The sequence below is a fragment of the Salvia hispanica genome, chromosome 4, assembly GCF_023119035.1.
Source record: "Salvia hispanica cultivar TCC Black 2014 chromosome 4, UniMelb_Shisp_WGS_1.0, whole genome shotgun sequence".
NCBI lineage: Eukaryota > Viridiplantae > Streptophyta > Magnoliopsida > Lamiales > Lamiaceae > Salvia > Salvia hispanica.
In genome coordinates this window covers 49,892,721-49,919,441 of record NC_062968.1, presented here as the reverse complement: position 1 = coordinate 49,919,441, position 26,721 = coordinate 49,892,721, and the positions used below count along the sequence as shown (strand labels likewise).

At 34.2% G+C, this 26,721-nt stretch overlaps 2 protein-coding genes across 2 annotated transcripts; one reads left to right on the top strand and one right to left on the bottom strand.

Annotated features, from left to right (window-relative positions):
* The first annotated feature begins 9,004 nt into the window (after positions 1-9,004).
* Positions 9,005-11,640, top strand: LOC125222855. The gene is made up of 3 exons (XM_048125699.1): positions 9,005-9,363; positions 9,477-9,892; positions 10,209-11,640. Exons 1-3 carry the CDS (start codon positions 9,274-9,276, stop codon positions 11,362-11,364), a joined length of 1,662 nt encoding a protein of 553 aa, XP_047981656.1. The 5' UTR covers positions 9,005-9,273; the 3' UTR covers positions 11,365-11,640.
* A 6,848-nt stretch (positions 11,641-18,488) lies between these two features.
* Positions 18,489-25,274, bottom strand: LOC125224572 (BRCT domain-containing protein At4g02110-like). The gene is made up of 10 exons (XM_048127991.1): positions 24,971-25,274; positions 24,789-24,878; positions 24,429-24,533; positions 24,021-24,122; positions 23,846-23,930; positions 23,316-23,385; positions 23,151-23,195; positions 19,643-22,636; positions 19,337-19,553; positions 18,489-19,246 (listed from the first exon to the last, which is right to left on the bottom strand). The coding sequence occupies exons 1-10, from the start codon at positions 25,064-25,066 to the stop codon at positions 18,695-18,697; spliced, it is 4,356 nt and encodes a 1,451-aa protein (XP_047983948.1). The 5' UTR covers positions 25,067-25,274; the 3' UTR covers positions 18,489-18,694.
* Between the last annotated feature and the right edge of the window lie 1,447 nt (positions 25,275-26,721).

Here is a 26,721-nt window from a genome sequence, read left to right as displayed (position 1 = left end):
TTAGTAATCAACGTTTGTATCGCATGAGCATAAGCTAGGTGACTCGTCCTTTCAAAGTATTAACTGTGCTAGGGTATTGTAGTTTGGAATTTGTATAACCATAAAAGTGAAAGCACATCCATGGAATTCCCCTTATCTCTATACTTTTCTCTCCGTGATTTGCTTGCATTTAGTTGTTTACTGTTTTTAATATTTACTGTTTTCAAAAGTTTCCAAAAATTCTTGTTTCTCCAGATAGTAATTGAGTTCTAGTAGAAGATAGACACTTTGTGTACATCTTCCCCGTGTTCGATACCCGGTACTAACCTTTTGCCATACTATACCTACTCTGTATACTTGCAGGTATTTATAGTGCAAATAAAAAGTGCATCAAAGACGCGTGGCAATTAAATTACACTAGGATCATGAATATACTTTTATCAACACTGTAATCATACTTTATTAAATTGATGACAATCTAAACAACATAAAATTAATATATTGTAGCCAAAGAGCAACCAACACAGGGCTATAGACACACAAATACCAAACAACAAAAAAGTACATAACATTATCATGCATCCTCATCTCCTTCAGAAAACGTATTGGTCTCCTAAGACCTAACACGTATTATGTCCAAACAGTGTCACATAAAAAACCAAGCCAATTACCTCAAACAAGGCAACTAAGGATTTGAAAACCACAAAAACTAAGAAAAAGGCAAACCACATAGCAATTAGTTAATAACAAAATTATAGCCCTAAACTGTGTCAGCTGATAGTTTTGGAGGATTTAAATATGACCTATATATGCTGCGCCAGTCGGCAATAGTTAGAAAATATAAAGCGAACATGATTTAGTCAATCTACCGGACAATGCCTTATATTGACGCAACGCCATATACCTAAAACAAACTGACTCGTTGATTTAAGGCAAAGGTTGGGGTAAGTTCGTGATAGCCAAAAATAGCAAGAAAAAAAAGTCAGATGAAGACAAACAATAACTAGACCACACCCTGAGTTGTGCCGGTCATCGATTTGTAATCATTGAAATGGGTCGTTGAATTATGGTGATGATGTGCTCGAATCCACAATGATGACACGTAGAAGTGGCATGTTAAGGACAACATTAGCACTATCGCTGCCCGCCCTACCCCTGCGCATTGTTACCGGATCTCCCAGCTCGCTTCTCCCATCCTGCGAAATGCGAATATGAGATCTAAATATCACTTTTAAATTTTGGATGTAACTTGTAAGCATGTTAGCTGTTTTTTTTATTATAAGTGTCGACAAATTAGTAGCATTTGTATTTTAAAGCAAAGGCATTGTAAATTGTACTTTCATAATTTGCAATGTCATCTTAAAAAGGAACGGTAATGAATTCGATCAAGACGTTCTTCACACATTCATGCTTTCACAATCCGCGTGATGATGTTAAACTTTCATATAATCTACAATGTGCTATAATTCATTCATATATTTATAGTAATTTATATCTATTGAGTATTGTAGTACCTATTTAGTGTTTAACTATAGACCAAATTTCCACCATACTAGATAAAAAGTGGAAGTCTTAGATTGGGTTCTAAAATTTTTAGATTTGAAAACATTGAGATCACTATATGGGCGTTTTAGTTCGCTATAAGGTTTTACTCCCTCCGTCCCAGAAAGATTGTCCCAGTTAATTTTCTGCACTCGTTTTGCAAAAATAATAATAGGTAAAGTTGAAAGAGAGTAAAATAAAAAAAAAGAATAATGTAGGTAAGACTATTCTCTAGATTATTCTCTCTTTTACTTTACTTTCTCTCTACTTTAACTATTTATCATTATTTTTGCAAAACGAGTGTGAAAAAAGAAATGGGACAATCTTTCTGGAACGAAGGGAGTAGTTCACAATGCAAAGTGAACCAAAACGTTCTTATAGTGAACTATGTGTCTTCAAAGTCTGTCTAATCTCATTCTTCCAACTTTCAATCTCATTCTTAAATAAAAGAAGCGTTTATTAAACTTTAAACATGGACAACAAACCATCCAACAATAAAGTATTAATTATAGACGTAATGTATAAAGGCAAAAGACTTTAGCACTACTTAAATTATGACCTAACTTTACAAATCAATTTTGTTGCAAATTAGTCAACCTCCACTAATTCGCTTTAAGTAAGAGTGTGTGTGTGCGCGTTTTTGAGAGAGAGAGAGAGAGAGGTGATGATGGAATCATTTTTTTTCATAGGAGAAAATTAAAGGATATGATAAGCAATATTTGGTGATGCGCATGATTGGGGTCTTCTTGCCTACAAATTACTCATTTGAAATGTAAACCAATAATGAAATGAGTTTAAATATTGGCAAATTATATCACATCGTTTGCTTCTTTGTAGTATATAATTATGAACTCAATAGTCAATAATAAGTTGTTTATTCGAATAAAATTATACGTACTCCATTCCGAAAAAATAGTTTTTAATTACTATTTTAGTCCGTACATCCAAATTATTTCATACTTTATTTTTGAAAATTTTAACATATTACACAAATAATTATTTGGATTATCTACTAACACAACTTTTATTATTAGTATTTATCTTTAATTTTTTATTATATTTTACTAAATTCATATTAAAAACCTTATTATCTCCAAAATGTCTAATTTTAGAGCATTCCCATCCGTGCTCTTAGCTAAGAATACAGAGGTGGGCCCGGACCCACTTTTACTCCTTATCCTTAGCTAAGAGCACAACACCCACATCCGTGCTCTTAGCTAAGGACAAGCTCAAGGGTCCCACTATTCTATTATTCAATTTAAATATTTCAATTACTAAAAACATTTTTACATTATAAAAAATATATTAAAAAATAAAAATTACATAATTAAAATCCTAAAAAATAAAAATTACATAATTGAAATTCTAGAAAATAAAAAAATACATAATTAAAATCCTACAAATTAAAAATTCCTATAATTAAAGTGTTATGGGAATTTTTTGTGTTGAAGTGCGGGTATTTATAGATGAGAATGTGAATTTTGGGGGAAAAATTGAAAAATAAATTAAAAGTGGGTAGAAAACGGATATAATTTTTTGGGAAGTGGGAAAATATATTTTTTTTATTTAAAAATTTTGAATTTTAAAAAAAAATAAAAATAAAAAAATCAAATTTAGCCGTTAGCCAATAAGAATACGCCACGTAGGGCTGCTCAGCGGCACGGACGTGCTCTTAGCTAAGAGCAGTGTCGTGCCGCTGGCACCTATGGACAGCTCGCAGCAGCAGACGGACGGACGGAAGGCCGGACGCCACCGCTACTGATGCTCTTAGAGGGGGCTATAGAGTATTTATCAATATTAGTGCAAAAAATGACTCATGAATAAAAGTAGTGAGTTTGAATTTTGTTTTTTGTAAGTCACCCCTTCTCAAAATGCACCCTCAGATAGAACATGTGTGATCCCAAATACAAGAGATAGTAGTAACTGTTACTAATAAATTGCATCGATATTCTTGGTTATATTTACCAGTTAATAACTACTAACATAATTTTGCAGTATATTATAATGTCCAATTTAGAATTACCTGAAAGATATGTTTTCTATCAATACCTCAATAAGAAAGAGCTATAAGAAAATTATTGTTAATTTAGCATTTAAATTATTAGACAGCTGTAGATCTTAATTCTCAACCTCACAAAATTATAGTATAGCCGGAATCTTCTTTTGTAATAATATTAGGATGTAGGTGATTTATTCCAGTTTTAAGAATTTAGTAAAAAACAATTTAGTAACCGATAAAAGAAAAAACACAGTTTGTTGTTAGAGCACTCCCAATGCTCTCCCTTATTTCTCCCTAACTCCTGCCACGTCAGCGCCGCATCAGCACCAAAATTTATCCCCAGTTTTTAGCCAACTTTTAGCCAACTGCTCCAATGGTTTCTCCCTTATTTCTCCCTAACTCAATATTTCATTTTTACATCATTACTAATTTAATTGTTTTATTTTTGTATATAATAAAGCTAGCTAATTTATAAGACAAGACAAATAATAGTAATAAAGTTCGTTGTATTAAACACGAGTAAAAAATTACAACGACGAAAATTAAAAAAAAATAGGGGGGAAATTATTTTAAATTAATTATTAAATTTTAAATTTATAGGGGGGAAATTAAAAAAAAAAAACTATTTTTATCGCCGGATTATCGCCCACAGTGGTCGGCGATAATCCGGCGAATTTTCGGGATTCGGCGTTAATTCTACCGAATTAACGCCGGATTATCGCCGATTCCTCCCCATTGCCGGCGAATTTTCGGCGATAATCGGCGATAAAACGCCGGATTTAACGCCGAGTGCATTGGGAGTGCTCTTAAAGGCGGGAGGAGGCATTTAAAAGAATGTTTCAATTTAAACGTAATATATTAGCACTTAACATTTAAAATTTACAAAATGTCGCAAAAATATCATGAAGCAACTAGTGGAGATGCAATAACATAGCTATCTATACCCCTTCAAGCGTGACATGCAGATTTCTAAAATTAAAATTTATGATTAGAGATATTTTTATGATATCATCTAAATTAAGCATACAGTTTTTATGCTTTAAATGTTCAGACAATTTTAATAATAATAAAATGTCATATTTTTCCAAAAAGGTTAAGTAAAGAATAAAATTGAGCATTTAGATTAGATATATGAATATCCCTACCAAGTACCAATGGTAGCGAAGTTCGTGGGACCATTAATCAGGTCATGCCACGTGGAAGTTTGCATGGTGTATTTAGTGATGTGGCATGTGGGGGTGGGTCCCATCCCCACGAGATTGTGAATTTACCTCCTTTATGTAAATCAGAATATTAAATATGTGTCCTCTTTATCCAGTCCCAAATATTTTTGTCATTTATATGCTGATTTAATATTTTATTTATAATTGTTTACATTAGAATTCATATAGTAATAAATAAACATGCAAATTTGAGCACATAAATTATGAAAAAATGTGGTCTCCTCTCACTGTCCCTTCAATTCAACCATAAAGTTCCTAGAATTTCCTATATAGTGTAAAACATGAAATATGTCCTAATCAAATATCAACACACCATACCATGAATCAAACCATAATTGTAGATGACAAAATATTTAAGAGATAGACAAGGCCATATGGCTTTCTATCCATCTATATCCACTACAAATCATGTGCACTCATTAATCAATTTGGGTGAAATTTAAAGCAAAGGATGAAAAAGAGAGAACCCATCGTGAAGGAAAGGAGCTTTAAAAAATTAGGGATTAAAAAAAGAAAGAAAAAGGAAAAGGGCATGATTCTTGTGGTTTACGACTTGGGGAATACTTTCTTTTCTTCAGGCCTCGTCAATATAAAATTTTATCCAATTTGACGATTCACTTTTTTTTTTAATATTAGTCTATTGTATTTTTTTTTCTATTTTATATTTATTTATACGGAGCATTATGAAAAATGATAAATATTTTAGTGGATGGTATGATATTTGAATAATAAAATGTAAAAATACTCAATTTCTTCCATTATTGGCATCTCCTCATTTGTGATTTTGTTATATAGTACTGTGATGATAAAAAGTGGGATCTGTGCTAATTTTTTTAAGTTGCAAACTTTGCTAATATATCAATATAGTGTATTAAAAATATCAACGCGATGATTTTCATATGTCAATAAAAACTTAATTGATAGTAGTACTAATTAAATACATTGTATTGATATTAATATTTAAAATGTCAACACAGTATATTAAAATATAAACATAAATTTATGTTGATATTTTTAATACATTACATTGATGAATTGACAAGTTAACAATATAAGAAAAGTTAATATTGTAAATGCACTTGGTATGATTATAATATAAAATTATATGATATCAATTCAACTTTTCGAAAAAATAAAGAGAAGATATGGTGCTTTTTTACGACTACTAACCATTATCGCTAGTATTGTAATTCAATGATATTAATTTTTATATGTATTTGGAAAGTTGACCAAGTTCAGTTACTAATTCAATTATAATTTTTGGAATAATTGCTAAGTAGAGGAAAATAATTGATGTTAATGCAATTCCAGGTCAATTGGTTGAGACGTTTTAATGATGTAATCAATTATCATAACAATCCTAATATCTCGACGTCTAGATAGTTAGTAGAAGTTTTTTTTTTCTTTTTTCCAATTACATTATTGTGAAACACACAGTACACATATATATGGTTAGTTGTTAGTGCATCCATTCATTGATTTTATTAAATTTATTTATTAATTGTCTTTAAAACATTTGCAATGTTAATCTTTGTGATACGTGGCGCAATACACTGTAGTCTGCAACAATACTAATGCTATTTTATACTAGTAGCTTACTACTATCTTTATTTACTTTTCTCTATTTTATGAGAATTCTAATATTTTTATTAGAAGTAATTTTGGTAGCAATTTTATTGATAATGTTCTTATAGACCGATAGAAAACATTAATCTCATCAGATTAATAGATTATAGATGTAAAGAAAATGGCTTACCAAAATACAGCAAGCATAATAAGCTTATGTACAAATTCGAACTATATTCTATTTGCTTAATAAGATCGTATACAGACTTCAAGATTTATACTCTATATTCAATGGCTTAGTAAATTTTAATAAAATATAGTATTAATTCTTTTATTACATTTATGGAAACCAATTTCATAATTTCATCGTCTGAAACTCCGAAATCCGAATATATAAAGGCCGATACCGGTGGCAGTGTGTCACAATTTACCAATTCTTCTACAATTATAGCAACATATTTTATATAATATTATAATATAACAGACATCATTTAAAAATTAATTGTAGAGACCAATTTCTTCTTCCAAAAATCTTTTTAAAAAATTATTATAACTCTCTCAATTTAAAAGGATTTAAAAAAAAAATACATATTAAAAGTAATTTTATGAAGATTCTAATAAAATTCTAATTGAACATATCTACATAGATAATTTACTGTGCTGGTTGTATTCTATATACATAGTATATATATTGATTTAGTTAGTTATATAGGTTTGTGTTAAAATGACACCTCTTAAAATGACAACACCTCTTAAAGTGACATGACACCACATATACAGCAATATTATAAACGCTACACAACAATCTATAGATTGCTATATAGTGTGTCAGATATTGCTGGTCAAGAAAAACTGTTGTATAGTGTATACCATATTGCTGACCGTCTTTTTTAGGTTTGTTTTTATTTGCCGCGTGACAGGTTATTATTCGTCCACGTGTACAAATGATTGACTAAAAATGATGGTATGATGTTATTTTAAGAGGTGGTGGCACCCTAACACACCCCTATATATATCCCCTATATATATTGGCTGAGTTTGTAGTATATATGCATATTGTATTAGTAGTAAAATTTGTTGATTGAGTATGTGCAAAATGTTGATTATATTATTATAGGATGTTAACTGAATTTGTAATATATGATGATTAAGTTTGTATATATTGTTGATAATATATTGATTGCATTCAATAAATATGATGATTAAGTTTGTACTATATGATGATTGAGTTGATTGAATTTGTAATATGTGTTAATGGTATTATATATATTTACTGTGTTTCTAATACTTTATTTATTAAGATTCATACGATTTTTGAAATAGACTAAACTCACTATAAAAAAAAGGCTAATGACATTTTTTAATATAATTAAAAATGTTAATTTGTGTTTGTAAATATATCGTCAATGCTTTAAAAATATGTTTATTGTTAATGTCGCAACTAAAATAAGGGAATTCAAATGGAAATGTCATAGAAAAAACAAAAGATTGATATAATTTTTCGTCAACTTAAGGATATTATTTTGCGTCCTTAATTAATAATAGTAGTTATTTTTTTTAAAAATTCAACGCAAATAATTGTGTCTCTATTTGCATATTTTTTTAAAAATACTAAGTTTTTTATAAGTAGTTTAAGTTTAATAATAAGCACTAAAATAATGTTGCAAGTAGATAATGCAATTATAGCTTAACTAAGAACAGACGCACGAGTATTTTAACCGGTCAAAGTACTATTCCATGTTTCCTTTATTTAGTAGTGAAAATGAAATGTCAACATTTTGATTTTTAAGAACCGAATTTGACCTAAACAAAATTTATTTGCATACCAATTTCGAAAAGTAAATAAACTTCGACTTAACTAGGACTGGATTTATTTATTGATCTACTTTAAAAGTATTCAATATTTTTACACCACCAATGATTTTATTACTATACTTAGTTGTACAAAGTATTAGATGAGTCAAATTATACAAAGCCCGATTTAGTACTTCCTCTGTTTCGTAGGAGTTACATTTAGTGTAGACACGAGTTTTTAAAAATGTAAAAAATAATGAATTGAAAAAATTAGTGGAATATGAGTTTCAATTTTTTTTATTGATTCTATAATAGAATATGACTGAAGTAGATTAATAGAATATGTGACCTACTTATCAATTATGGCAAAAGTGAAATATAACACTGAAAATACGACATGACTGATGTATACAAAATTGCATAGTTAAAAATATTTTATAAGTATCTAGTAGTAATCATGGAAAATTCAGAGACCGATAGTATAAAATTGGAAACTAAAATGCAAATTAGAAGATGGAGTACTACAAAACCTTACCACTAAACAAATAAATCTATATACAAAAGAAATTAATAGATTTGAATAAAATATTGATAGATGTAGAAAAGCAAAAGGAAGAACATTGAATATAGTACTACTATATAGTATTATACTTAAAAAATGTTGTAATTAATAGAAAATTAAATTTGAACGATTCTAACTAGCAAACGAATTAAACTCAAAACTTCGGAATATTCACCTCCAACGAGGCAATACACAGCACGAATATCGTATCATTAGGTACAAACTACTCATCAGTTTATTTTCATGAAATTGAAGAATTAATTATAATAAAATTCCAAAAAGTTAAATAATTAGAAAATGAAAATAAACAGATACAGCGCGTAGATACAGATAGTAATATAGGTTTCTCACTCTAAAAGTTGGGAGAGAGAGAATCTGGACGCCAGCGATGAAGGAGAGAGATCAAAGCTTCCTCAGGTCAAAGCTGGCATCTCTTGTTTAAAGCCCTTCTTCTCCCCCTCCTCTCCTCTTCACTCATCTCTCTCTCTCCAATCCCTCTCTCTGATTCAAATCACCTCTCCTCGCCGTGAGAGGGAAGATTTTCGGATTGGATTGGATAGTACTATGTTTTTCACCCACATTTAAACAAGAAGATACTCCAGTTTTTAATGGTTGATTACTGCAATCCATCGATGGCTGTCGCGTCTCCGTCTTTCGCCGGCGGAGAGAGGAAACATTGGTGGCTCACCAACAAAAAGGTATCGCAAAATTGAATTAAATCCTCTCTCAATCGTTATTATTATTATTATTATTTGGTGTTGATTATGTGGTGGAGTGGAGATATTGATGAATCGCTGCAAATGTATTGCAGATTGTGGATAGATACGTGAGGGAAGCCAGAATGTTGATTGCGACGCAGGAGCCGAGCGAGATTACGGCGGCGTTGGGGATCCTGGAGGCGGCGCTAGCGTTGGCGCCGCGCATGGAGGTTGCGCTGGAGCAGAAGGCGCGGTGTTTGCTGCACCTCCGGCGGTTCAAGGAGGTGGCGGATATGCTGCAGGATTATATCCCGAGCTTGAAAACGGTCGCCTCTGACGATTCGTCGTCGAGCGCATCGTCGGACAACTCGTCGACTCAGCTATCGAGAGAGCGAGTCAAGCTCCTCTCCTCCAGCGGCGACTCACTGAGTGGGGACGAGACGGCTTTCAAGTGTTTCTCCGTCTCTGATTTGAAGAAGAAGGTGATGGCAGGGCTCTGTAAAAACGTCGACAAGGAAGGGCAATGGAGGTAAATTCGTCGAATCCTTCATCTCCTTCTCTCTAATAATATCATTGTTTAATGTTGAATCATTATGGTTGTGATGGATGCTTGAATTTTACGCGAAGCAAGCTGTTCGCAATTAATGAAACTTCACCTAATTCACTCCTTATTAATTCGTGATGTTGCTATCGTAAAAGTCAAATTCGTCGATATCTATGTCCAGATTATTTGCCAACGACGAACTTTCATAACCTGATTTAAATAATCAAATTCATCAATCAATCTGTTCACTCGTTTGATCGAGTTGAACCGACTCAGTTATCTGACGCATTTCATCAAACAGGTACTCGATATTGGGGCAAGCCTGCTGCCACCTCGGCTTAATGGAGGAGGCGATGGTGCTCCTCCAGACCGGAAAGCGCATCGCCACCGCCGCATTCCGCCGCCAGAGCATCTCCCTCTCGGACGACATCTTCTCCTTTAACAAGTTCCCGCGCTCCGGCGAGATTCTGGTCAGCAACCAGCCCCAGACTCCGCCGAAGACAGAGTCCGAGAGCATTTCCCACCTCCTCTGCCACATCAAGCTCCTCATCCGCCGCAAGACAGCCGCGATCGCCGCTCTGGACGCCGGACTCTATGCCGAGGCCATCCGCCACTTCTCCAAGATACTCGACGGCCGCCGTGGCGCACCCCAGGGGTTCCTATCAGAGTGCTACGTCCACCGTGCTACTGCCTTCCGCTCGGCTGGCAGGATCGCGGAGGCGATCGCCGACTGCAATCGCGCCCTCGCCCTCGACACCTCGTGCATCGACGCCCTCACCATTAGAGCCGGCCTTTTCGAGACCATCCGATGCTTGCCGGACAGCCTCCATGATTTGGAGCATTTGAAACTGCTCTACAACTCAATCCTTCGAGATAGGAAACTGCCCGGCCCCATTTGGAAGCGGCAGAGCGTTCAATACAGAGAAATTCCCGGCAAATTGTGCTCTTTAGCAACCAAAATTCAGCAGCTGAAGCAGAGGGTTGCCGCTGGAGAAACCGGGAATGTGGATTACTACGCATTGATCGGATTGAGAAGAGGGTGTTCGAGATCAGAGCTTGAAAGAGCTCATCTCCTGCTCACGCTCAAACACAAGCCGGATAAATCGTCGAGTTTCATAGAGAGGTGCGAGTTTGCGGATGAGAAAGATATCGATTCTGTCCGTGATCGGGCAAAAATGTCGTCCTTGTTGCTGTATAGGTTGGTCCAGAGGGGATACACTAGTGTAATGTCGACAATTTTGGATGAAGAGGCCGCGGAGAAACAGAGGAAGAAGGTCGTAGCCGTTCAGCAGCCTCCGCCAATGGCGGTGGCGGAGGAAAGCAAGGCCATCAAAACTCCACCACCTTCAGTTTTTCAAGGCGTTTTCTGCAGGGATATTGCGGTGGTCGGTAATCTGCTGGCGCAGGCTGGTTTCAACCGTCCGATTCCGGTGAAATACGAAGCTTTGAGCTGTTGACTTAAGTGGTGATTATTATTATTATCGCGGTAAAAAAAAGGGGAAGTTGAATAATGTTGGTGGTTTTGAAATGTTAATAGACCGGCGGGAGAATCTGATTCTGGTGGCAATGTACAAATCGTTAAACCTGTAGTACTACCCTCCCAGGATAAAAATTTTGTTACTTTTATTTATGCTATCTTTGAGTATGTACAGATTTAATTTCAATTTGTCATAATTTGAGATGGGAGGTTGGAAATTAATGAGATGCATATGCAATAGGAGAAGTTGCCTTTACATGTTGGGTTTTTGCCTTTTTGGCTTATATCTGATGTCTTGTGTGAATGCAGTATTCACTTTAAAAATCAATGTCAGCCTTATCCAACTCACATCTCCCCAAAGCCTGACATTCCACGAGGTTTTTCATCGCACAACTCTCTTTGCAAAAATGTCTAGATCTTGTTTTTTGCTTCATTAAATTCAAATTCATTACCCCACATTAAATAACTATGTATTGATATTCAATGGTTTCTTGTTGAATGTCTGGATCATCATTCTATCAACTTGTTGTTTTGATTGATTGGGGTATTTTTCAACATGGGGTGAAATCCGTGATCGAGATTCCTGAAGCATGAGGAATAGTGTTTGTGAAATACATCCAAAATTATAATCTTGATCTCAATGCTAGTAGACAGACATCTTGTCATGATTCCACTTCAAATTCTAAAATCATTTCAGTATAATCTTCTAATGATCTGACTGGTAATCAACTTGTTTATAAACAATAGTGAACTCCCACAAAGTTCCGAATAAGTTAAAAATGATGAAATTCCATTCATCACTCACTGTATCACTAATATTTTATATATCTACTCCATAAAATAAATAAAAAATCAAATTCGTGACCCTTGACGTAAGACAATTAATTTCGAAACAAGAAAATGAAATTAAAAAAATTCTACTTCATTATCTTATTTGAAATGTATCTTATCTGGTGTAACTTTACGGGCTCATGTCCCACAATAAGAGTCACATTCAGGGGCGGAGGGAGGGTGGGGCCCATGGTCCCCCCATCAATTCTTATCAGGGGTATTTTAGCAATTTCACATTAATTATAATTTATAATATATATAATATTAAAGATTGCTTTCAACAAAATTTATATGAATTGTTTATCCTTAATTTAGCTTTCTGCTTCTGAGTTCTTCGTCGTAGGTATGTAATTTGAAATTCTTTATTTGATGTGAATGTGTTAATACTTTTATATATATACTACTCCCTCCATTCCATAGTAATGGAGACGTTTCTTTTCGGCATGGAAATTAAGAACAATTGTGTTATGTGAGTTAAGTAAATGGAGAATAAAGTAGAAAACGAAAAAGGGAGAGAGATGAAAAAAGAAAAAAAAGTAAGAGAGAGTAAATTAGGTGTGGAAAAATGTGTTGAATTTTACTAAAATTGGGAATGACTCTATTACTATGAAACATACCAAACTAGCAAAATGACTCTATTACTATGGAACGGAGGGATTATTTGATTTGCGTGTGTGAGTCCCAATGTTATTAATTATTGTTTGCAACGACAAATTTTTTGATTTGAGCATATTGTATATTTTGGTTACTCTTATTCTTTTAGTTGTGAAGTATAAGATGAATTTTATCCTTTTTTGTGTATGATTTATATTTTGCTTAGTACAGAAAATATAAAATATTTTGCAGTTTTGACTATTTTTGTAGGTATATGGATCGTTATTTCAAAAAAATTTCTTCCATTGATTCTTCGTCAGTTGAACCTCCACTTCCGTTGAGCATATTGTCTGAACTTGAAAGTCAACTTGAGAACTCTATTTTCGATGTGCGCATAAATGAAAGGTTTTCACAAATATCAGGAATCAGTGGTCCTGCTCAAAGATGGTTTCTACAAGGAAACATGAAGTTTTTCCAATGAATTATTTTTTAGTTAAGTTGTTATTGATCTTACCAGTTGCCACTGTGTCAGTAGAAAGAGTCTTTTCAGCAATAAAGATTATCAAGACTTCTCTACATAATAGCTTGGGAGACCAACTATTAAATGACTGTTTAGTTCCTTATATATATAGAAAATGACGTGTTTGTTAAAGTTATCAATGGTATTATTATGCAGCGATTTCAAAAGATGAAGAATAGAAGACAAATGTTATGATGTGATTGTATTTAACTTTTACATTTTGAACCTTATAATTTAATTTATGTAACTTGTTTTGAAGTTTAATTTTGGACCCCCCATGATTAAATTTTTGGCTTCGCCACTGGTCACATTTTATCATTTCTGGTTGTTCAACAATAAAAGTCACGTTTACTTTTACTACAAATTGTAAGTAAGCCTCATATTCATCAACTTATTTCACTCTCATTTTATTATAAAATTAACACTCCTTCTGTTCCACAAAAATATGGATAGGATGACACGAGAAATAATGCACAATTGATAAAGTAAAAGAAATTAAAAAAAATATTTATAATATTGTTAGTGGAGAATGGTCCACTTTATTATTTACCAAAAATAGAAGGGGATATCTTTATGAAATATCTTAAATAAAAATATTTTTATTTTTATGGGACAACTAGAGTATATATAAGTGGGATCAATAGTCTATTGGGGCATGTACCGTTTTAACACCATACATGTAAGAGCAATTATGGGATATTAGCTAATCATCCGATTAATACTCACAGTACTTGTAAATAAGCATACATATAGATATAAGAGTATTAAACGTTTCGAATTGCCTGCATGAGATAACACTGTTGGTTTCGGAGAGCAGAGTTACATGAATTAATCGTTTCAAATTAAAAGGACTGTAACAGCAGCGAATACAGAGCTTTTTTTTTCCCAGCGAATACAGAGATTTTGGTGTAGATAATGTACTAGAGAAAGGTGCTTATCGGCACTCAATACAAAAAGATGAAGATATTTATGTGCATATTTTTAGTACTCCATTTAAATATACTGTATACGGTTAAAACTTTTAGTGGTCATAATTAGTAACCCCACCAACCCATTTCAAAGGTAAATTATGACACACTGCCACCGGTACGGCCTTTATCGTCTTTTTGTTGCTTTTTGGTAAATAAAGTTTACAGTGGTGTCACTAAAGATAACTTTACACCAATCAAGGTTAAATTTTTTTTCTCATGCGTCACTCTGATATCAAATTTTCTTACATAACAAATAATCATCATAAAGGTTTACTGGACTTATTATTATGTTTGGTAACCCATGTGACACTAATAATTACAGTTTCATCGTATTGTATCCATCAATTATGAGTATGAATGTTTTTGAGACCTTCTATTTTCAGTGTCTATGACTTTATGAGTATGAATGCTTATGAGACCTTCTATTTCTTTGTCATGAGGTAGCATATACTAGTAATGGTTATTACTCCCTCCGTCCCAGATAATTTAGGACACTTTGATCCGGTATGGGTTTTAAAAAATCTAATAGAAAGTGAGTTGAAAAAGTTGGTGGGATGTGGATCTTACTTTTAAAGTATTAGTTTTATAATAAAATGTGAGTATTAATGAGTTAGTGGAATATGAGGTCCACTATAAAAAATGATAAAAGTGAAGTGGGACAAATTATATGGGACGACCCAAAATGGAATACTGGGTCGAATTATCTGGGACGGAGGGAGTAATATTTATAGTAACATAACTATATATATATATAGGGGTGCGATCATATCATAACTCATATTTATGTGATAACCTAATAACCCTATCATTTTATGGGTCAAAAGTATCATTTTTACTAAAAATGATATTTATACACGATAAAATGATATTTTTTCAGCATGCATAATATGATACTTTTATTCCATAAAATGATATTCTGTTTCATAAAATGATATTTTTCGTCCATAAAATGAGGGTTATTAGATTATCACCATAAATATGGGTTATGATATATGATCACATCCCTATATATATCAATAATGCCACTAAAAATGGTACTCTCTCCGTTCCTTCATAGTTGAGTCATTTTTCCATTTTAGGAAGTTCCCTCATAGTTGAGTCATTTCCATATATAGTAACTTTTTCTTCTTTCTTACTTTACTCTCTCTTACTTTATTCTCTCTACTTTATTCACTTTTTACTTTATTCTGTCTACATTTTTCTCTTTCTTACTTTTTAATCTATTAATTTAACACACTCAACATTCATTTCTTAAACTCCGTGCCGAAAAATTCCGCCTCAACTATGAGGGAACGGAGGGAGCACTACTATTTTTTTATAAAAAAATTGACTCATGTATGATATCTAAAACAATTAAATAAAGAAAATAAACTATCACAAAACTCAAAATCCTCTGATGTCCTATAACACTTCGATTCGTACTTCATTCATAACAAGTGATAAAAGTAACTCAACTTACACATTATTATATAAACACATGCACATGGAAATTTGACATATTGGAAGACCTTTTTTAAAGAAAGATTAATACTAATACTCCGTATTTTTTTTTTTTATATCGTGATGACTCGAACTTCTAACATATTGAATAAAGATGAAACGTTTTATCAATTAAGTTTTATGTCGTCGTCGATTTACTATATTGGCTTATGGCATGGTCAATTCCTTAAAAGTAACGAATGCTCTTTGGCTTGGGTTTATTTCCAAGCAAAGTTGCAAATTGCAATTTTTGGTAAACACAATAAATTACCAATAAAATGAAGTCAAGAGCATAAGTGACATAGGAAGCTACAAATCTCGTAATCAATGGCGTACAAATATTCTCATAGTCTATGGCTTTTTGTGGGTTTTTCGTATAGAGTGTGATGACTTTGATATGCTAAAGTTCAAGTTTTTTCCCCCTTTTTTAGCAATATACTTCCACTTCTTCCCAAGATATACTAATATATTGGTGGCTTTACTTGGAAGTGAAATATCACAATTCACTAGTTTTTTAGTATTTCTAAGTTGTTATTTTCATTTTATTTAAAGAATTGGGTTCTTCACTTCCACACTAATCAATAAAACAATGATTCCCCACTGCCCAACAATGTGGTGTTGGTGAGAATAATACAAAGATAGCCACCTTACCTTGTCTCCATTCAAAACATGTGTAGAAGAGGTTAGAGTATTAAGAAAAACTTACTACTAGTATACTTTTAATTAAATAATATAGGTGTTCGAAAATTATTGTTCGACTAGTGACAGGAGATGACGTTTTTGGAAATTATCCTAATTATTGATAGTACATTATTTTGGGACTATTTATACGTACTTATCTTTGTTTATTGTACACCGTACGTGTGACACTCTTTCAGGTGAATGAAACCTAAAAATTTATTGATTAACCAAGTAAAAGAAATTTCAACGTTAATATTGGAAGTTGGAGGCTTCAGTTCATCAAAATATAGTTCTTGATAAATTGATAAATCACTCTTTGTTTATCCACACGAACTCAACTTTAAAGTTTATTAGAAGTTGAGAAAATAAGAAGAAAAGAAGCATTTCGTGTTTGAAAATTATGAAAATGGCGAATGAAATGTATTGTCCCATTTTATTTTAAATTTCATTTTCTTAAATGTTCGACCTATTTATGTTCTGTTTTACACACTATAAATAATTAAGATAGGTAAATAGAAATACATAATACTAAGTGATAAAAAAAAGTAGAAATACTGGAGTATGATACAATTATAAGAGAATATATTGATGCTTGCATTGGGGAAGAAAAAGAAAAGAAAAGAAAAAGAGTTATGTGCGTTGTGCATCTGCATATATGATTGACCCAAAAGGAATCAAATGACCCATCATGCATCATTCCACAAACCAAAAAAGAGAAAAATATAAGTAATAAATAAATTAAATTCATCATAAAGAAAATACTTGGTTCATTTGTAGTAATACTACATGCTTCTTTAAAGGGGAGATATGAAGTTCAATTTTTAAAGTGGAGATATAATAGTAAAAAAGACATAATATAGGGAATATCCGCGAAATTATATTTGATGTGAAATTTACATTAAAATGAATTTGAGTATAATATAGATAATGGTTGGAAATGCTCTAAAATCCGCGTCTTTTGTAAAGGAAAATGCCATGGCCATGCGCGGGTCATTTTATGCAAATGTGATAAATAACTCACGCCCACTTCATACTACTACTTATTAATTATCACTATGGTTTATAAATCATGCCTAAAACAAAAAAATCGGTTAAAGTTGATTATTTCTTTAGCAATTTCTCTATACACTGCATACATATGAATTCTAGCACGTTCGCCTTTGACAAACTCTAAATTGGGCAATTAAAAAAAGTTTAGTTTAACCGTACGAAAAGGACGATTTATTTGTGGTTGGCTGGCTTAGCTGGATTGTGTTAAGAAATTAATTAATACAGCTTCCCATCACTCTATCCCTACTAATCTATCAACCGTAGGTGCGGGTTTTTATGGCAATTCAGTGCGTGTTTTTTACTGAGCAGACAGATAGTGGAAGAAGTATGCTTTCACACCTAAGTTTATTGCATTTAAGTATTTTATAAGGTTGAAAGTCTCTAGTTTGAAGCATTCAATGGATTTTCTGACACTCATTTATATTCTTATTCTTAGTGTTTTTAACTAAATTGGATTTGGCCTTAACAAACAGGGCATTGAATCTGATGGATTATGTATTTGATGAAATCCATATGCAGATGATAAATCATAAATAGTATTACTAGTAGTAAGTAGTAACACTGCTTTTTATTCTGTGTATTATAGTGGATAAAGAAAATTATCCCAATTAACGCTATACATGGTTTCCACACTTCAGTTCATGCAAATTACTGAATCATAGTACTTACTACATAAAAACATAGTGAAGATGATTGAGATGTCTGCATAATACTAGTAGTACTATATATACTGCTGAAAATATATACATCGTACAATTTATAAGTTTGTTTAATCAATTTGTCAAATACCTTCTCATATTATCATACTATCATCTTGTAAATGTAGTGTTTATCATCTACATACAAATTTTCAAAATCTGAATACAAACTCGGATAATTGTTCGGCTCATTCGCTTTTATGTACTAGTACTTGCTTTCGTATAAGGCAACAATTGATCCGATGAATTCTCTTGCTTCAAAAATTTAATTGGAAAGAGATAGGGAAAGGATGAGTAATACTATAATTTACGAAAACTAACATAACAAACTTGACAATTTAAGGGTTTGCATCTTCACTATCTGTACATTACCAGTAAACACATTCTAAGTCTACAGCAATACTCAGTTAACCTTATTGTCTTTTTGCTACTTAACAACATAAATGCCATCGAGCCTTGTAAGAATTTACAGAATCAACAGACTGATCACTTCTTTGATTTCAAGGCTCGTTTCTTCAAACTCCGGCTACTACTTTTCCGGCAGCAGTCATGGCAGAACCAGTCTTCCTCTGGCACAGCCTCAAGTGGAGGATCAAGGCAGTCAATGTGGGCACCGACACCACATCCATGACTACCACTCTCATCACCACATATGAGCATCTCATCTCCTCTGTCACGCGATCCACACACTTGGCATGCTGCGTCATCAACGCAGTTCTCTTCTGGTGTTTTAGGCTCATCAACAGCCTCCTCCACACGTTTAACCAGATTCTCAAGTGAACTCTTCGCCCAAGCATGAGTGTTGTATTGCACATGCTTATCAAGGGAATAACCAGGCTTGCACACATACTCCACCAGATAGTCAGCAAGAACACAGGGTATCTCGTGTCTGAGAAACTCCTGCACCCACATGTCAACACGGGTAATGCCCGGGCTAACAATGGCAAAATCAACCCTTGAATTTAGAAAACGCGTGTATGGAGGCGAGGTTGCGAGTATGGTCCCATCTCCGGCCTTTACAACACGCTTCAAAGTATCCTAAATTTGATGATCAGATATTGTATACACATTATTCCCAAATTAATTAAGATAGCGACAAAGGTAGAATTAAACAAGTTAATAGCATACCAGTGGAGGAGCAATGCACTCTCCATAAATGACTATACTCATTCCATAAAATGCACCATGACCTGTTCTCTCCCTCAGAAGACGCCATTTCCTTGGAGCTTCTAAGTTGATTGCTCCATCTTCAGTTAAGCATTTCTTATGCCATTCATATGGCTCTTCAGACAAAAACCTTCCAGCCTCGGTGCTAGCAGTTAGATAATCAGTTTTGAGAATCCAGCTGCAAAAATCAAGTTATGCAGGATGCATTTAGTGAGGTACAGTTTCAGTAACATAAAAATTTGATAACAATGAGTTAACTGGGAATACCTTCCAGATGCAGCAGCTGCAAAGAACTTCTCAGTTCTTCGAATTGGATCTGGAACAATGAAATGTGTTGCTTGATATGACCAATTATGAGAGTCCCTGCATACTTTTCCTTTTAATTGCCTTATAACCTGCTGAAACTCCTTTCTTTGAAGCCTATGCCCACTCAATATAAACCATGCAGGTTCAGTCTTGGTGGTTAGGTCATTTGCCCTGCCATTTTTTAGAGGCGTTTTAAGTTTATGAGTAGAATTTCCAGCTGCTCCAGTATCACAGCTTACACTTGGTTGTTCATTTGTAACAGGTTCATTTTCCTTCTCCACGTCATGTGAACCTTTCAGTTTCTTAGATGGTCTTTTAGCGGCTTTACCAGACAACACAACCTTTTCTCCATTGTTCAAGACAGCCTCCTTCTCGTCTTGTTTGGCCTCCTTGGTATGATCCTTCAACTTATTCGTCTTAGACTTGGTCAAAGGACGTTTCTTGCCCTCTGCTACCTTTTTCTCTACAACATCAACAGTTGATGTTGGTTCTGGCAACTCTGGAGACTTTTTAGCTTCAGCGCTCTTCTTAACCTTTGATTTTGCCTCCATCTTTTTTGTTTTTTTTTTGCCAGGTTCCTTGCTTGTATGAGGTTCTTCGACTTCTGCAGATTTCTTCAGCCCTTCGCATTCTGGAGTTTCAGTTTCATCACCTACATCTTCATTGTGGTTTGAAGAGACGGTGACAAACTTCTCGGCCAGAGAAGCATTTTCTTTGTGTTCCACGCCAACTGCTCCATTCGAATGACCTATGAACTTGTTCTGCAATACAGAAGAAAGCAGTCCTTTGTGTTTTGTAGTTTTCCCTTTACAGATAGTTGGTTTGGAACCCAATGTCTTCCTGGCAAGCATCTTTTTCTTTGGGGATTTTGACTTGGTACCACTGTGATCTACCTTTGAAGAGTTCAAATCCGCTTGATTATCCAGTTTCTCTACTGTAGAGCTTGTACTCGGAAATTGGGGTCTGAAATCTGGTGGATCACTTTGATATATTTCTTGTCCCTCGGTGCAAGATTCGGTCCTTCTCAGAGAAAGGTCCTTCCCATCGGAATCAGGCAACCTCTGCTTTTTGGGTCTTCCTCGAGAAGATTTAATTGTTTGATCATTGCACTCCTGTCTTTCCTGAAGTTGAGTAGACGTGACTAAAGCTTCTTTAGAGGCCAGTGAAGCTTCCTCTCTCAAATGGCTGGTGATATTTGATGGAGATATATCAACAGCTGATTGATGTGAAGCAGGGATTGGAGTTCCAGAAACAGGCATGTCTGTCTCTTTTGTACCCAATACTGTTCCCATTAACATGCTCCGAGAACGGCTTAGTTTCGTTGATTTGGAGTTACTACGAGAAACAGTAGTTTTCCTACCGCGCAAACTGCTGGTTTGCTCCTTGTTAAGGTGCACTGAGGCTCCCTCTATAGGAGTCTTTATTCCTCCAGATTCAGTTCCATCTCCGTCCCTCTCAGACGGCATGTGAAGAACATCGCCCACTTCTTCCTGCAAAAAACTAGTGATATTTGTGGGAGGAACAGCAGCAGCTAATTGACGTGTACCACAAACTGAAGATCCAGAACCTGCCATTTCAATCGGTTTTGTATTCAATCCACTTCCCATTAATACCTTTGAAGATCGGCTTAGCTTTGTTGATTTTGAACCACTGTGTAAAACGGCCATTTTCTTAGTACCAGGCAAACTGCTTTGTTGTTCCTCGTCAAGGTACAACAAGGATCCCTTTGAAGGAGTCTTTATTCCAGCAGATTCAGTTCCCTCATGAATGTTCTCTGATGGCAGGACAGAACCGGCATCAACTTCTTCCCTCAAACAACTAGCTCCGGTAGTTGGAGAATGGCTTAGTCTCCTTGATTTTGAATCACTACGTGAGACGTTCATTTTCTTTGTACGAGGCAAACTGCTTACATTTTCCTCATCGAGGTGCAAAACATCTCCCTTTAAAGGAGTTTTATCTACAGCAGATCCAGTTCCATCTTGGATTTTCCCTGATGGCGTGACAAAAGCACCAGTAACTTCTTCCCTCAAACAGCTAGTACCTTTAACTGGAGACATATCACAGGCTACTCGACATGAACCATCAACTAAAGATCTAGAAACCGACGTTTCCATCGTTTTTGTAGCCAATCCACCCCTGATCAAAGTTTTTGGAGAATGGCTTAAAACTGGCGATCTCGAACTACCACATGGAACAGTTGGTTTCATCTTGTTGGGCAAACCAGTGGTTTGTCCCTCATTTGGGAGCAACAAGCTTCCCATCAATGGTGATTTGATGCCATGAGAATCAGTTGCATCCAGATCTCTCTCCATTGGTATATCAAAACCTCCACGAAGCCCGGTTTTACTTACATTTGACATGGGACTTCCTGGATTAATTTCAGTTCTTTCTGACCACAGAGGGAGACTGGCCTTCATACTCTTACTACTTAATTTGGACAAGCCACCATCTACAGACTTCTTAGCACTTCCAGATGTTGAAGCTAAGGCATGCTCAATATTTTCAGTGTTTCCTTTACCATCGGGCACATTAAATGGCACCTCAGAGAACATTTTAGCAGGACTCCAGGAACAAGAAGAGTATGATGTATCAAGTTTGTCACCATGAGTATCATGAGATACTGATGTTTTTCCAAAGTCAGTCTCTTTTCTAGGACTTGACTGGGTGCTGGCCTTCTCTTTGGTTGGAGTTGACTTTGTTTTACTGGTATTCTCCTTTCTAGGAGTGGAGCGGGTTTTGCCGGTATTTCCAACATTTGCAAAACTTTCGAATGCAGGCACATAACCATTGTTTCTAGAACCCCCCTGCTGGTCAGGTGACTCATGCAAATTTGTATTCTCAATTTGAATATTGTGAGGATTGATGATGTCATTCTTTTTCACATCTACTAGGCTCATGTCTTGTGTCTCTTCTTCAGAATATTTAGCTTTAGCCTCCATCTCCAATTCATATCCACTGTGTCATATGTCAGGAGTAAAGGCGGTGTATGCAACAAGTGAATGAGCAATGCAAGAAACAAATGAATAGGAAACAGAAATAAATTGAAAGAAAGAACTGGAATATATAAACACCTCACTTGAGGTCCATGGCACTTTCCAGTTTCAATGCTTGATCCATGGATACCGACTCTTAAACTACGCTGAACATAAGAATCTCCCACCAAGACTCCTATTTGCCCTCAACTCTCAAACGACTAATCCTATAAGGCTACCGGCCCTTAACTAATCTCTATCATCATGGGACAACCTTATGAACTTATTACCTCGAGGAATGTGAAATGCCAAATTAAAAGGATTCATCTTCAACTAAAAAAGAAAAAGAAAAAAGAGGCCAATTTGCCTTAAATCTGGAGAACTCCATCTGCAAGTCTAAGAAATAGTAACCAAAACTATCATGAAGCTACATACATGTGTGCTGAAAGTTGAGCAATATTATGTCATGAGTAAAAGCATAGAACCTTGTGTCTCACCTTTTAGCATAATCGGCTTCCGGAAGCAGCTCCCAAGCCTTCAGGCTGAAATTTCAGAATAAGAATCATAGATCAATGTGACAGAGAGCTAAAATTTACTATAGTAAATCAACTATTCAATTTTTATTCTATTTTTGGATTGGTGATTGTCAAAATTGGACATACCAATTTTCTAGCCAGAGATGGTTAACTAGCTTCGCGAATCCTATCTTCTTGGCAAGCTCAAATTTTTCCCCTGAATAATGCAATTTCTAAGTGCTTATGTAAGTCACACAAATACCTGGACTAATCAAATGGAACAACATACAGAAGTATGTAAAATTACAAACATGTAAGCCTTTGAAGGTGCATTTAGTGCAAACATAACATGAAGTACAATGCTATATTCTCGATGCAAAAAAACAAATGAAGAACTATACTATGCCATCATGATCATTAACAGAACAACCACATACAGCAAAGACCTCAGAAAAGGTTAGTTCGATGGGTTTCCAAACATCTGCTATCATAGATTGCATACACATTTCATAATTATACACATCATTTACTAGATAGTAACTACAAAACAGTCATATGCTAACAAATATGACAGTTTTATAGATCCATAGATCATAGATGCACATATAAATGAAGTGAAAATAACAGTTGGCACCAATATCTTGAGCAACAAATGAAAAATAAATTACAAAACTTACCTTCAAACTTGTAGCATATCAGATGAGTAACCTTGTTAGCTATCAATGGTTTCGAAAAATTGGCACCCATCAGGGAAACCATATTCTGTGCAAGAAGCCAGTTTATAATAGAATGAGACGACACAGTTCTAATGAAATTTAAAAAAGAAGAAGAGATTAAGTAAAATGTCTGAACCATGACATCATCTCGATTCTGTCTTTGATATCCAGTCAGGCATATAACCAGAGACTTAGCTCCAGGAATCCCATTCAGACCTCTCATTGGCCAATACAAAACCTGTGCGGAATCAGAATAAAAACTTAGAACAGAAAAGTTGAAAGTGTTCGAGATATATTATCTTTCACTATCAGGGAACACAAGAAAGTAGAATTTCCAAGAGTCTCTACACTTTAAAGTTCGACATTAATGCATGCAGAAACCAAATAACCAATACACTTGAACATGGATTATGGATACAACAAGCACTAGTACATTGAAGCATGCAACTTGGACTTTAAAAGCCAGTTCTAGCCTAACACAATAGATACATCTCTCAACTAAAATACACAAGAAACTGAAAGATGATGTACACGAGAAACATACACGGGTAGGATCAACAGGCATTCCTGAATCATAGCTGTGTTCCACCCATAGTCCGTTCACCAATACTTTGCCATCTCTTCGTGCAGCAACACATATGGGATCATCCTGCATGACACAAGAAAACAGAATTAATGCAACTGTTTCCATTTCCATACAATTAAAGCTATTGGAATCAAAATCAATAATATTAATGCTGTTCTATTCGGTAATGAATGAAAGCGTATCCATTTCCAACTTAAAGCTTCAAAAAACACTGATTAACGGTATGAAGTGAGAAAGAATCCAAAACTATAGAAAACATAGTTACATACACTAAACTTAATCTAAAAAATGCTCAAATTTTAAAGAGGCAAAACTCACAAAAACAAGCTTATCGACAATCACGTGATTGCAATACGGTCCATAATTCACAGTATCAACTCCCCCTCCTTCTAAAAGCATGGACCGCATCTGAAAAAAATGAATCCCAAATTAAAGTAAAAGCTTTGTTCTTCAAGTGACACCCAAATAAATTAAAAAATAAAACTCCATTGAAATGAAACCTCCTCTTCACGAACTGCATCGAACCCGAATAGAACAAATCGAATCCCAACAAATGCTTTGGAGGGGTCATCATCGTATGCTGAACTTCCCAGCATTGGATACAAACTGTACTCCAATTGAGGGTAAAACACCGTAGGGGCTGCAAAATCAGCCTCGAATTATCTGAATAATGGAAATTCGGAGTGGAGATGGTGAATTTTCAAATTTGATTTTTGGCGTAGTTATTGGCAAAAGCTTGTCGAGGAAGAAGGTGAAGGGCAAAATGGGGAATTGAGAAATAAGGGTACGTTTTGATTTTTGGTGAAGTGGCGGGAGCTCAAAATCTAGGCGGTCAAGGTTTTCGCTATTCTTTTGGCTCTACTCGTTTTCAGATTTTAACAACACAAGTGTTTTTTTTAATATAAAATTTAAAAAATAATACTTTATTCAATACAGTGACGAGATAAATAAGAAGAGAGAGGACAAAGTAAGGTTGGAGTATTTGTATTTTTGCTCAATCTGATAAATCTATGAAAAGTGAATCTAATCACATCTAAATTGTCGACGAACCGAATCCGGTTCGAAATATCTAAAAGTGCGTAAAATAAAAAATTCAATATTAAAATTCTAAAAATTCAATACCAAAATACGAAAATCAAATACTCCATATTACTATAACATTGTACAACACAAATGTTTTATGGAACACTCCCTCTGTCCCAAGATATTAGATCTATTTCTTTTTCGCACTCGTTTTAAAAAAATAATACTATAAAATAGTTAGGGTGGAGAGAGAGAGTAAAGTAAGAGATAAAATTATGTAGAGGAGAGTATTCTCTACATAATTCTTTTTCTTATTTTATTTTTTCTCCACTTCAACTATTTTATAGAGTATTATGGAGTAATATATTTCGGATTTCGAATTACTTTGAATTTTAAAATATCCAATCCAAACATCCAAAATTTTAAAAATAAAACCAATCCGAACTGTATGTCAGATTTTGATTTAGTTCATGTTGATTTTTTTTTCGGATGTTTTACTCATCCTAACTTTTCAAATTACTATATAACAAACACAATTGACAATTTTTTTCCTTGAATAACTAGTATTTATAAAGTAGTTGAATTTTTTTTAAAAATTCATTCATAATTGAGTGTATTAGTATGTATTGAATCCATGTGGTTTGCCACTAGCTAAATTGTGGGCTAACCCGTCATGTACGTGTCTATTTATATAGAAGTAGGGCATCAAACTTTGTAATCTGAAACCGTTACCATAATACAATTTGTTCTACTTTCCTGTTCATGGAAGTAGCCAACGCAACATTGTTGAACCATGTAAATCTGTGTCTCTTTATGTTTCTATTTATCTCAATTATACAATTATTCTAGTCACAATAGAGTCAAAATACTAGTAGAAAAAAAGCATATAGAGGTTTTTTTATAATTGAGCTTCCATCCAAGAATTAGTATATAGAGGTTACTTTGTATAAATTATAATAATTTCTATTAAAAATTATGATTCATAGTACTTTGAGGAGCGAGTTGGAATAATGTGGTAAGTTAAAGGTTTTGACCAAGAATGGATGTGACGAGACATTTAATATTGTGAAATTAAATGTCATAGCATTGACACGTTAATTTGAGAACATGACTGGGACGTATCTTGCCTTAGAAAAAAAGAACTCCTTCACCGGCATATTACTTCTACGATTTTATTGTTTTTGTTTTAGTTCAGTTCCTTTTAAAATATTAACTGTTTCATTCTTCT